Here is a 14,187-nt window from a genome sequence, read left to right as displayed (position 1 = left end):
TTCCACTTTTAGTATATATGGTTTTTCGTGCCCCTCGGGCATTTGTGTAAATTGTGCAACTTGAAGTATTTTCGTAAGAGTTTTGTATTGTGCTTAGCTCCCTGACTCATAAAGAGTTCAGGGTAGACTTGTTATAAATAAATATACTTTATTTTTCATAACAGCTTGTTTGGTGTCCTTTCACTTGGTGTTCAAGGAGTATATGTGATGGTAAAACAGCTGGCTTAACACGCCCTTTAGAGTTTAGCCTGAAGACTGCTTTTGTCCACGCTACTAGGATAGCTGGTATATAAGGTTGACTTACAACCAATCAACAATAAGGGTCGTTTGGTATGATACACAGTGATCACTAGAATAGTGAGCACTATATATCAGGCCAACTTCTCACATTGGTGGCAGTGGTGGGATTTGAGCTTGCTGTTGTTTTACCTCGCACGTATCCTAAGAATATCATTTGAAAGATCACATAAGTACCAAGGTACATATAACTTAGCTTAGAATACTCTGAGTTCTACCGAACCAGCTGTTGTAGTGTAACAGGGCTTAGCACACCCTGACTACAACTCCTAGCAAGGGATCAGTAGGCAAACAAATAGTGTAGGTAAGTGTACCACTTACACCTCACTAGAAAAGCATGTCTGACACAGGAGAGAACACAGTGGCTCCCCTTGTGCCAGTTGACCCTCCACAGGTCATGTCAAGATATGCAGCTCTTAGCTTCCAGGAGATGAGATACTGTGTACCTCCAGGAAACTAAAACAGGGTTCTAACCCTACCACTCCTTTTCTGATAGGTCTCTTAGAGACTTATGATGCCAGGAGGGCTTCTAACACAGGCCCCCCTAATCCAGATGGGAGCATGCCCCCCTTAGAGGGAACCCTTGGGGACCCTGACCTCAACCTCAATGGAACAGAAAGTGAAGAGGAGGAAGAGGAACAGGAGTTGTCAGGGGATGAGGCAGACAAAGGTCAGGTAGTAGTCAGAAGGCTCACCAGGACCAACTTAAGCATGCATGAAAATGGATTTAGGGGACCGCCAGGCCCACTCTCAGGCAGGCTTAACATTGGGAGTAGACGAATTAGGTCTCATTCCAGAGGCTCTAACAGATCTATTCATACCAATGGCTCTCAGGCATCTTCTCACAGAGGGATGAAATCCCCTCAGAGAAGAAAGCATGAAGCTAAGATGAGGGAAGTCAATCTGAGGATTGAAAGGGAAGAACTTGCCCTTGCCAAGGAAAGACTTGCCTTTGCTAGAGAGCAGAAATTGAGTGGGGCAGACCCCACTGGTGGCAGCATTATCCCTAGAGATAAGGACAGGAGTTTTGATACTAGACACCTGAGTAAAATAGTGCTCCCCTTTAAACAAGGGGGTGACATCCACAAATGGATGACTGCTTTGGAGAGGGCCTGCACTGTCCAGTGCATCCCCCAGAGTCAGTGGGCAGCTATTTTGTGGCTCTCCTTTGAAGGTAAAGGTAGAGATAAGCTCCACACTACTAGAGCTGACGATGCTAACAATTACCAAGTCCTGAAGAATACACTGATTGATGGGTTTGGCCTAACAACTGAGCAGTACAGGTTGCTGTTCAGAGACACCCAGAAAATTCAGTCACAGGATTGGGCTGACTTTGTAGATTGTGCCACTAAGGCTTTTGAAGGCTGGTTACTGGGAAGTAAAGTTACTGATTACACAGGATTGTATAATCTAATTATGAGAGAACAAATCTTAAGTAATTGTCAAAATCAGTTGTTGCATCAGCACCTTATTGACTCAGATCTGACCTCTCCCCAAGAATTGGGAAAGAAGGCAGACAGATGGGTCAGGACAAGGGTCAAGCAGCAGAACCAGAACCAGAGTGGTGGCCAGAAGAAAGCAGACCAGAAGGGTAATGAGAGTAAACAAAATGACCAGAAGTCTTCAACAGGGCCCCAACAATCTAAGGAGGGTGGGTCCCAGAATTCCCAAAAGAAGAAGAACAATGGTCAGAAGAAACCATGGTGCCAGTACTGTAAAAGTAATACTCACTGGTTTAGTGATTGCACCAAGAAAGGCCCAGCTCCTACCACTACTGCCCCTAAGGCACCTGCAACCCCTAGTTCAGTTAGTAGTGGTAGTGTTCCCCCTAAGACTTTAGTGGGGTTGACATTGATATCTGAGGCAGGCTCTGACCTAGTTAGAGTAGCTACCCAGGCTGTTCTTGTTTGTACTGGGGACATGGATTTGACCCCTACAATAAGTCCCAGTACTCGGGGCAAGTATAGACAGACACCTTTAATCAATGGAAGATTGGCTCTGGCCTACAGGGACACTTGTGCCAGTGTCACTATGGTGACACCAAACTTTGTGGACCCTGATCAGGTAATAGTAGGTTCAGACTACCTAGTGACCAAAGCTAGCAATGTCACTACCACCCATAGTATGGCACTTGTTAATTTCTCCTGGGGTGGGGTAAATGGCCTCAAAGGGTTGTTGTTAGTTCGGACCTCCCAGTGGACTGTCTTTTGGGCAATGATTTGGAATCCTCCCTATGGTCAGATGTGGAGTATAGGACTCATGTGGAAAGACAGATGCCCATCCAATACCAAGAGCAGATGAACTCATTGACAGATTGGCTTCTGCCAAGTTCTTGAGTACATTTGACCTGACAGCTGGTTATTGGCAAATTGGGTTAGCTGAGGATGCCAAGGCCAAGACAGCATTTTCTACCCCAGGAGGTCATTACCAGTTTGTGGTGATGCCCTTGCCCTTTGGTTTGAAGAATGCACCTGCCACTTTTCAAAGGTTGGTGAACCAAGTTCTCTCTGGGCTGGATGACTTCTGTGCAGCATATCTAGATGATATTGCTGTCTTTAGCTCCACCTGGGAGGATCACCTGATCCACCTGAGGAAATTTTTAGAGGCCCTGCAAAAGGCAGGCCTCACTATCAAGGCTACCAAGTGCCAGATAGGGCAGAGTCAAGTTGTATACTTGGGTCACCTTGTAGGTGGAGGCCAGGTTCAACCTTTGGAGAGCAAGATACAGGCCATAAAGGACTGGGCTCCTCCAACCACCCAGACACAGGTCAGAGCTTTCTTGGGCCTGTCTGGTTACTGTAGGAAATTTGTCAGAAATTATGGAACCATTGTGACTCCACTTAATGACCTGACAAGTAAGAAAATGCCAAAGAAAGTTCAGTGGACAGTTAGCTGTCAGAAGGCATTTGATGACCTAAAGCAGGCCATGTGCACTGCACCTATTCTCAAGAGTCCAGACTACTCCAAGCCATTCGTTGTCCAAACAGATGCTTCTGAGTTAGGTGTGGGAGATGTTCTTTCTCAACTGAATATTGATGGTCATGACCAGCCCATTGCTTTTATAAGTAGAAGGCTGGCCCCTAGAGAGAAACGTTGGTCAGCTATAGAGAGGGAGGCCTTTGCTGTGGTTTGGGCCCTGAAGAAGCTGAGGCCATACTTGTTTGGCACTCACTTCAAGATTCAGACCGACCATAAGCCCCTCTTATGGCTAAATCAGATGAAGGGTGAAAACCCCAAACTTCTTAGGTGGTCCATTTCCCTACAGGGTCTGGACTTAACAGTTGAGCACCGCCCAGGGACTGACCGTGGTAATGCAGATGGTCTCTCCCTGTACTTCCACTTAGAACAAGAAGACTCACCTGGTCAAGGTTAGTTTAATGTCCCTAAGTTTGGGGGGGGGGGTTATGTAGGAGAGTGGGGTCTGCAATCCTATGGTCACCCCCGATTTTGGCTTTTTGCTTCACTGGTTTACGACTTTCCCTGGCTGTGGGCCTGCTAATCAGACCCACAGCCTAGCTGTTCTCTCTCTAAATTGACACACATGTACCTTAGGAGCATTTACCAATTGGTACTCGGCCTCCTTATCAGTCCCTGTACAGCATACCTTAGGTATCCAGGGCATAGGTGTACCCAGGGCCTACCAGGGGCTGCAGCATGTATTATGCCACCCCTGGCTGGCTATCTAAATCTGACACAACTGGCTGCTCGACAGCTGGGGCAAGGTGGTGTAATCACCCTTTGCTTTAGATATAGTATCCCTATATCTAACCCTAAAATGGACACATGTATTCCTATCAGTCACTCCTATGGCAGGCCTTATCAACCTGAAGGCAGAGTGCTTGGAATTATGTGAGATGGTGCTCTGGCATGAGCTGAGCCCGTTTGCAGCTTGCGGAACCAAGTCCTAATAGTTGTTCTAGGATAACCCGTACCATATACTCTTAAGTGCATTATAATCCTCGCGGTTATTTGCTATCTTTGGTATCGCTTTATCAAAACATGTTGAGTAAGGTGTCATACGAATCGGAATACTAACCCCTCGCCAATTCTGGCGACGGGGTTAGCATTCCACCCTTCTAGAGGGACACGACATGTATGTAACTGTGAACCCCGGTTAAAGTTAACTCGAGCCTCAGCATCACAAAATGGATGCTGCCACCACAGACACAAGTCTGACCTCCTGCTGCTGGGAGTCCTTCCAGCGAGGAGAGCTTGGACAAAGGGTTTCCTGTCATGGGCGGTGCTAGCACCGTCCCGGACAGGGTTTTGTGTATCCCAGGTAGGCAGGGCTGAGAGGAGGATGACTGCAAGTGGCACCCCGGTGCTCACTGTGCATATGCCGGCTCAAACCAGTTCCAGGGGCACACCAGCCCCTGTGCTGGGGAAAGTCCGGACAAGGGAGAGGGGTGTAACCACCCCCCTCCTGGTCCCACCCATGGGCAGGACCTAGTCGCGTGCCAGCCCCTTTTCTTAGGATAAAGGTAGGAGCGGGCCCCCTTCCCAAATTAGAAAATCTTGAATCTTGAAGGACTTTCCACGAAAGAAACGCTTGACTTTCTTTGAAGACTCTCCCTTGTGGCTAAGAAGTATTCACCCTGCACCCTCAGGCACCACCTAAGCATCGCGGTTTTCTGCACGTCCATCCTCCGGATCAAGACTGACCAGCTCGACGAGACCCGGATTCCCTGGCATCTCTGACCTCTACCTGCATCATCAGCCCAGCTGAGATTCTTGGGTGTGACGAGACCTGAGGGACCGGCCATCTTCTAAACCAGCACAACGCTTAACCAGCACAATCGCCGAGGGATCCTCGAGTGAGTGCACTGGGGTTTGAGAAGCCCCAACCCTGAGCAGCTCCAGCACCGAAGTCCAGCCCCCCAGCATCCACGAGATCTGCGTGGGGCCCTTCTGCTCTTTGCTGCCTACCGCGTTGTCCAGTCACTTGCCCGTTGGCTAGTGGCCCTCTTGACGACGTACCACGACGATTTCACCGCTGGTCTGGTTGCTCCAGACTGGCCCTTGCTCCTTTCCAAGAGAGGAGCACCCCGGACCCTCCTGGTCACCTCCAGACGCCATCTTGACTCCACTGCGTGGGCTTGCCTTTCCCAAGGCTTGCTGCTCCAATCCTGGTTCCAGCATCGCCGACAGCAGAGACCCTCGTGGGACAGCTCGCACCTCCAGCCTGGTCGCCGACAACACCTCCTTGCCCGTGTGACTGCAGAGTCCAGCGTCGCCCACTCACCTGATCGCGGTGACCTCATCCGGTGCCATCCTGGTGCCCACACAATCACTGGCTAGTGATTAAGAACTGAGTCCCCTCTGCTTTCAGGTCTTCTCCATCACCGATCCAGGCTTGGATCACACCGAACATCTTCACTGGTCGCCTGCCAGCAACTTCTTCTTTCAGGCTCCATAGACTACAACGAGGATTCCCAACGTCTTTTGAACCCTATGCAGCCGCAGCCCCTGGGCTAGGTAACCCGAGCATTCCGGTGCTCCAACGCAGGTTCACTATCCAAGTGTCCAGATCCTTTTTCGTTTTAAGTCTACCTAGTCGGATTCGTCCGAAAACAGTAACTTTAGAAATACTAGCCTCCATAGACTTTGTCCCTCATCCTGCGTGAGAGTGCACACTCTGCACCCGATATCCCTAGGCCTCCTGCTCCTAACCTTAGGGTCCAGTAGTGTAGTCCTAGCGATCCTGAAGCCTCTGGATCTTGTTACTTACCTGCTAGTATTTCGCATTCCACTTTTAGTGTATATGGTTTTTCGTGCCCCTCGGGCATTTGTGTAAATTGTGCAACTTCAAGTATTTTCGTAAGAGTTTTGTATTGTGCTTAGCTCCCTGACTCATAAAGAGTTCAGGGTAGACTTGTTATAAATAAATATACTTTATTTTTCATAACAACTTGTGTTGTGTCCTTTCACTTGGTGTTCAAGGGGTATATGTGATGGTAAAACAGCTGGCTTAACACGCCCTCTAGAGTTTAGCCTGAAGACTGCTTTTGTCCACGCTACTAGGATAGCTGGTCTATAAGGTTGACTTACAACCAATCATAAATAAGGGTCGTTTGGTATGATACACAGTGATCATTAGAATAGTGAGCACTATATATCAGGCCAACTTCTCACACAAACTGTGCACAAGTGGGAGGGGCAAAAGACCACCTACTTATTGAATATGCAGCAGTGAGGTTTTTTTCTTTTTTTTACAAATGGGGCCCTTATCCCTCATATAAAGAACATGCTACATACAGCGTGCCCACCATTTTTGACTGGCGAAGAATATATTGTTAAGAGAGAAACAAATAATTGAATTTGCTTCCTCTCGCTCGGTCTTGTTCGAGGAAAACTAATTGACACATTTTTCAGAGGTATTCCAGCCAGTCACCGTTGTTTCCTGTTTAAGAACCTTACTAATGAGGCTCTTGCCCCTTTTATTCTTAACATCAATATCACATCTCAGCGGAAGGTGGATGAGTCGGCCCAAGAACTCACTGATGCTATTACTAGAGCCGCAGATGAACTAGCCCCTCCTTCCTTGAAATCTGTAGTTCGACAGAAGCCAACTGCCCCTTGGTTTTCTACTGAGCTGAGGCTTCTTAGACAAAAATGCAGACAGAAGGAACGAGGATGGCGTAAATCCTGGGATCCCAAAGATCGAGAAGTCTATAAGAGCCTGTTACGAGAGTACAAAAATAGAGTGATTAAGGAAAAACAGGACTATTTTACCAACTTAACCTGTTCACTAACATCCTCTAAAGAGCTCTTTAAAATAGTGGATTCACTGTGCTCTCTTCAGGTACCAGACCCTGTGGTTGCTTCACAGGAGCTATGCAACAATATATCAGATTTCTTCTATAAAAAAATAGATGATATCTACATAGCTCTACAATCACAGAGGAACTCCCTGAGGTCTGAGGACTCTTCTCGAATTAAACTGCTCGAATCTTGGAATAGAGACACCCCCCAGTCCCTTAAACATTTCCCTGCTCTTTCTTTGGAGGGACTGAACAGCCTGTTGGACAAAACGAAATCGTCTTCCCCACTAGATCCATGTCCCTTGAAACAACTAAAGAACTGTAGGGACATCATTCTTCCTCGGATGCTGGAAGTAATGAATGGAGCCTTGGAACAAGGCATTTTTCCTTCACCTTGGAAGAAAGCCATTGTAAAGCCGCTGCTGAAAAAGACCACCTTAGACCCCGGAGTATTGAAGAACTTCAGACCCATCTCCCTTCTGCCGGCCCCTGCCAAGATGTTGGAGACCCACCTGAACCTTCATCTTTCTAACTTCCTCGATGCCTCAGGTTTCTTGGACGGGTCCCAACATGGCTTTAGAAAGCTGCATAGCACGGAGTCTGCCTTGACTAAGGTCTTGGATAACATCCGCAGAAAAGTTAATGTGGGTCAAACCACCGTGCTGGTGCTGCTGGACCTTACAGCAGCATTTGACACCCTGTCTCCCCTTACTTTAACATCCAGGTTAAGGGAGGCAGGGGTAGAAGGACCGGCTCTCAGTCTCCTGAGCTCCTTCTTACATCAACGAGAGCAGCGTGTCATGCTAGGTGAGTACCTCTCCCCTGCTAAGTCTTTGCAATGTGGGGTGCCACAGGGGTCGGCATTGAGCCCGACCCTGTTCAATATCTACGTGGCCCCCCTTGCAAGACTAGTAAGATCTCAGGGGATGGAGGTAGTGTCGTATGCCGACGACACGCAGATTATGGTATCCCTGACCCACTCTGTGAATGAAGCCGCGTCAAACTTTAGGGCCTGCATGCAACTTGTTGCAGAGTGGATGATTTCCAACTCCCTAAAGTTGAACGGGGACAAGACAGAGGTCCTGGTCTTTGGCAAAGATCAGGGCATGTGGTCAGGTGAGTGGTGGCCTCCTTCTTTGGGCATCTGCCCCACACCTACACAATCTGCCAGGAACCTTGGTGTCATCTTTGACACCCAGCTCTCTATGGAGCTTCAGGTCAACAGAACGGTGGCTACCTGTTGGGGCGTCATCAGGACCCTGAAAAGGATTGTCCATTATCTTTCCCCACAGGCACGGAAACAGGTGGTGATCGCCCTTGTTGGCTCAAGGCTTGATTACTGTAATTCACTGTACGCCGGGGCCAACAAGGGCCTTCTGCAGCGCTTGCAGGTCATACAAAATGCGGCAGCGAGGTTCGCCCTTGCCCTGCCTTGGCTGTCATCAATGACCTTGGCGAGGAAGAATCTCCATTGGCTCCCTATACCCTCAAGGATCACGTTTAAACTTCTATGTCTAACATATAAGGCTTTAAGTGCAGATTCGGCTGACGCCCTTGGATCCCTATTAACTAGTTATGTCCCGAACAGATGCCTACGCTCTAGCGAGCTTAATCAACTGGTAATCCCACGAGCCAAGAAGGCTAGATGGGGGAGTAAAGCTTTTTCCATTCTGGCACCCCAGATGTGGAATTCACTCCCCCTGGAGATCAAGTCACTGCCCTCTCTTGACCTTTTCAGGAAGTCATTGAAAACTTGGCTTTTTATTAAAGCATACCAGTAAGCTCTGTTTCTGACTGCTGACAGCTAGTCATTTGATTTAGGCGCCTTGACGCCCATTGGGCATAGCTGCGCATTACAAATGCCATTTCATTCATTCATTCAAGTAAATTCACCGATTCAGGGGACGTATTTGTGACGAGTGCAATATATATATATATATATATATATATATATATATATATATATATATATATATATATATATATATATATATATATGTAATATATATATATATATGTAATATATATATATATATGTACACACAGGTATATGTTGCAGCATATTAGGGCCATCCTACACAGCGACGCAACATATCCTGTTGCGAGACATTTTAAGAAAGTGCATGCTAATAACATCAATTGCCTTTCTTACTATGTAATTGACGCTGTAAGTAGAAAAAGGAGAGGGGGCAATAGAGAACGCCAACTCCGGCAACTAGAAACCAAATACATCTTGGATCTAGATTGCAAATGGCCCAATGGATTGAACACGACGGAAGATATGCACAGCTTTTTATAGAATATGATCAGCTGCCATTACCTTGACACGTCGGTTCTTCCGTTGAATTGTCTGTAAATAGTACCATCAAATTTGTCCTTGTAAATGAAATTGTATATAATTTAACACATGTCAGTATATTTCACTTTTCCTCATATCAAATTTCTTAAAGTATATTGTTTGTATTTCAATATACATTCAGATGTTTTTAGGATCCAAGAGGATCATTATATCTGTATCAATTGACGATTCTATGAAGTTTCTGGTGTACAGATGATTGGACCTAGTACATACATTTGAATAATTTGAGAAATTCACACCATTCACATTGGCGCTTTATATATTTAATGTTATGGTATGCACTTTTTGCACTTTCTTGTTGCCTCTCTAGCACCTGAGACCACATAGTGTGAGTAAACAACTTAAAAATCATAAAAATAAGAATAATGGTTAAAATATAAGCGCATCACAAAAAATGTAGGTTGGTTATAAACGGATTTAACCGGTTATATATTTTCCTGTTTACGTTGTAAATAAATGGCAAATACAATGGGATTGATCCCTTGTAGAGAAGTTGTTTTAAAGAATTGAACTGTATTTATTATTTTAATTAGTTCAAGGACACTCGGGCAATTTACATGTTATTTTAAATCAGCATGTTTGTGTAAAATACTTGCCGTATGTCCATAGTTATATGGCTTCTTTGAAAAACGTTGTGATTGCGTACAGTGAAAACGCATTAGGATGTTTTCTATGTTTTTGCACATGTGATCAATGACGCCAAAGTGGGAGGGGCACTTTGCACTTTAAATGTAGACTATGGTGTATTCAAACTGTGACACGTGATCAAGGGCTTACGGGCTTGAAACGCGTTGTGTTGGGTCACTTAAAATAAAATCACTGCCCACTTGAAATACCTTGGAGGTCTGTGTCTCTTTCCTCGCCTGTCTGCTGCTGCGGAGTATCAGGAAGTGGTTCGAGTGTTTCCAGATATATATATATATATATATATGTGTGTACACACAGGTATATATTTTTGTATTATTGTGCATTTTACTGCCTTTGGGTTTCTATAAAAATGGCTACACCAAAATACACCAAACCCAGAAAAGGAATCATGTTAAGCTGAGTTCGAAAGGCCTTCCGAATTTGATTGAGTTTTCTTTCAGCCATTTTAAGCTTTTTGATGGCAAACTTTTAGATAGAAATTCCCATAAATTTGCATGCAAACCATTTATACTACTAATTTTGCTTTTGTTTTGTATGGGTTAGTCAGAGTGGGACAAGATATTGAAAATGGAAAACTGGTTTTCCCTATAGACTTTGACCACAGAGGTAATAATGCCTCCCGGAGGGGAGGGCCTGTGTGTGTGTGGCATATTTTCTTTCAATGCATTATATTCTTATCTTTTAATTTACTGACAGGCAACTGAACAGCTGATTACTGAATTTAGCGATATTGCTGTAAGTGTGAGATCGGTGTCCGCGATTCAGCAAGCTGCCGGGATCCTGCAAAATCTGACAATCAATTCACAGGATCTGTCCCCTGATGCACAGGTAGTGTATACTAAGGTACCATATAGATAGAAAGCCAGAATCTGATTTGTGTTTAACCTCCTTCCTGTGAGTGCACTTTTGTCAATATTGCACAATTTATTTTTGAACTTATCAAGTGTGCAAGCTATCAAAATGTAAACTTCTGCAATTTAACTGGGTACATTGTACATTGAGGCAGGACAGGTCTTTATTGATATATGATTTATTACTGCTTTTTGGTAACATTTATAACAATAGCTCTATTTAAAAAAACATTTGGCAAAATCTGACCCCTTCTGGTTTTTATGGGGCTGTGTTTTCTGAGGCTATATCAGTCTTTGAACATATTAAACAAGCATTTGAAATGCAATAGGTCTAACATTTACGTGAGTTTAAGCTATTCCCATTGTAAATGACAATGCCTTTTATTCATGTATTAACCCCTTCGCTGCTGGCCCGTTTCCGCCGCTGTGCGGTAAACAAACAAACAGGGCGGGCCGTGACGAACCCCAGCCGTCATCAGCACACGAGCACCGCAGAGCGTGACGGCTGGGGTTCGTCACCAGCATACAAGGGGTTAAAAACCAAAACATAAATAAAAGGCATTGTCAGTTACAATGCCAATAGCTCAAACGCGTGTTGATAGGAGACCTGTTGCATTGCAAATGCTCTACAGAACCGAAGGCATATGGTCAGCAACGTGAGACATTAGAGAGCGGTGTCCGTGAACTCAACATTAAAGTTGAAAAAAATAATTCTTGTAACTGAGTGCGGTGTCCCTGAAGCAGGCACATGCAAGTTAGGGAGTCATAGCGCTCTATATAAAAAAAAGGTCACCATTGTCCTGTGTGGGTCCGCTGCAAATACAAAAAGCAACCACCATTGTCCCCCATCATTGTCAATAAACAGAATAGTGCTCACTCACTAGATAATGCAGGCAGTGTAATGAGCCAAGTTAAAGGTTCAGTCGTTATGGGAGGTAACAAGTAAATATTCTTTATTGTATGATTACTTAAACTCATTTACAAATACAGTGCATGTTACATCGTAAAAAAAATACATTTGATTATTAAAAGGTCTAAAATGTATTAAAAACATGAATGTATGGGTGCGGAAGTGGCTGTTTTCCAAGCGAGGGGTTGTTCCTTAAAACATAGAAAGAAATTGTCTTGGTGGACCACTTACCGCAGCATTGATCTCCCCCCTTTTCCTTCACAATCCCCAAAGAAACAGTCTCATGAGAAGCTTGTGATATACCATTTCTTTTTCTTAGCCTAATGTGTGTATTGATTTTTGCTCGCCATTGCCGGGGGTGTGGGGTAGTCTGTGCACAGTTCTTAGTTTGTTCTCTTTTGTATGTAGATAAACTGTACCGATTGTTATATCCTATGCTACCTTCCCCTTCAACATTTTGTATTCAAGTGGATTATGGGAGCTTTTGCCCCAGTGGTACTGTGAAAATCTCAATAAAATATGTTGTAAAAAAAAAACATGAATGACCCAAAATCTTTTAAGAACGTCTGAAAATGCAGCAGAGGAGTAGGGGACTTCACCGAGCAAGACTGAAAGGCATGGGTACGTGGACGTGCAATAGGGTGTCATACAGGCATGAGTGTAATTACTATGTACGTGGGCAGATGTATGGGATGAAAAATGTGTAAGCCATAAAGAAACAGCGAAAAAACATAAAAGAAAAACGAAGGCGGATCACGGGTAGAACGGAGAGGCATAGTTGCGTGAGCGTGCAATAAAGTTTCGTAGAGGCATGCATGTGATTATTGTATGCGTAGGCAGGCATATGGGATAAATTAAGGGGCAGTGCTCCGCCCAAAGTAAACTACACAATATGGGCGAAAAAAGTAATAAGGCAGGTGGATGAAGTATAGAATCATGATGCCAATGTTACTGCCATGGTAGATGATCGGTGGCTCAAGTATTATTTTACTTTCTTCATCAGTTTTTGCGTTAATAGTAGAGTCCTTCCGGCTGCCGCATAGAACTTCCCAATTCATGTGAGCTCCACTGGCACTGTGGTAGTGTAGACAAACATTAGAGCCTACTTGCATGTTCTTATGCATTTTAAAGGAACATAGTTCTTATATATAGTCGCCTCTGGCCCAACAGAACTGGGCAATAACAGATGATGTGCTCAGCAGATTCTATGTGGTATTGGCACAAGCAACATCCACTACCTCTTGGCGGTGTGTTTTTCCAGTGAGCCCTGTAGTCCTGTATAGGTAATGTTAGAGCCTAGTTCACAGAATGTTCTTTAGGGCTTGCCTTCCCAATCCTGCCTTCAGGTATGGTTGACATTGGGTGGCTTCGTGCGAATAGACGAGGCCCTCTGCAACCGGGATATATCTAATCCGTTCGAGATCCTGTTGCCTTGAAGTTTTCTTGCCATGCTTTCTTAACAGGCTTTTTAATCCGGCCATTGTTAAGATATCAGCTGGAAGACCCAATGTCTTGTTGGCCATCAAGAGATACCTTGCCCAGCGACTAGTGTTATCGGTAAAAACTATTTGTAATGCTTCCCTGATTGTGCCAGGGCCTGCCTTGATCACGTGAAGATAACATTTAACTATATCTTTTTTACATTCAATATCCATTGCTAGGATATTGAACTCCAGGCGGATCAGTGTGCACCTTGTTGAGTATAGAAGCTTAAAACCCTGTCTGAAAGCCATGGTGTGCAGGCACTCCAATTTATCCGTAAGCAGGCCAGGAAAGGTGAGATGGCCATAGCTCAATGTTGGAATTAGCTTAGCTTGCAATACTCGTCGAATGCCCTCCGTTGAGTGGCTTAGAAGCTTATGATTTAGTTTGCATAAAGCATGTGTGACCTTGGCCGCTTTGGCCTCAAGTGCTTTGGCCTGCAGTGTTGGTCTCCCAATGTCTGAGAATTGTACTCCCAGATAAGTATACTTGTTAGCAGTAGCAATCCTTAACAGGCCGAGATGCCAACCGAATAGTGATTTTCTTTTGGTTTGCGGCCAAAAACCAGCACCTTTGTTTTTGTTGCGTTGGCTTGAAGTTTGTTTTCCATATTATAAAGGTGTAATGTCTCCCATGTCCTTTTCATGCCTATTCTAGTTTGATCCAGTAGAACAAGGTCATCCGCATACTGCAAGATCGGAAGTCTGAGATGGCCCAGTTTAGGGGGGGGGGGGGGGGGGGGTGTTGGCTTTAAGGAGCGCCTCTCCCAGATCCGCAGTGTATAAATTAAACAGTGTGGGTGCCATCACACAGCTGTGTTTTAGCCCTTTATTTGTGTAGATCTTAGCTGTTCCACATGTCTATGTGAGCTTAGTGCGA

The 14,187-nt window shown here is 45.0% G+C and overlaps 1 protein-coding gene across 1 annotated transcript in view; it reads left to right on the top strand.

Moving 5' to 3' along the window:
* PKD1L3 (polycystin 1 like 3, transient receptor potential channel interacting) overlaps nt 1-14,187 on the top strand; it is a 1,100,724-nt gene that overhangs the window by 93,949 nt on the left and 992,588 nt on the right. Inside the window, exon 4 of the mRNA XM_086945530.1 lies at nt 10,762-10,893. Coding sequence (XP_086801656.1) covers nt 10,762-10,893 — 132 coding nt within the window. The remainder of the gene's footprint in view (nt 1-10,761; nt 10,894-14,187) is intronic.

Source organism: Lissotriton vulgaris, chromosome 12, assembly GCF_964263255.1.
Source record: "Lissotriton vulgaris chromosome 12, aLisVul1.2, whole genome shotgun sequence".
Lineage (NCBI taxonomy): Eukaryota > Metazoa > Chordata > Amphibia > Caudata > Salamandridae > Lissotriton > Lissotriton vulgaris.
Note: the sequence above shows the minus strand (reverse complement) of the source record. Positions and strands in the feature narration are given on the sequence as shown.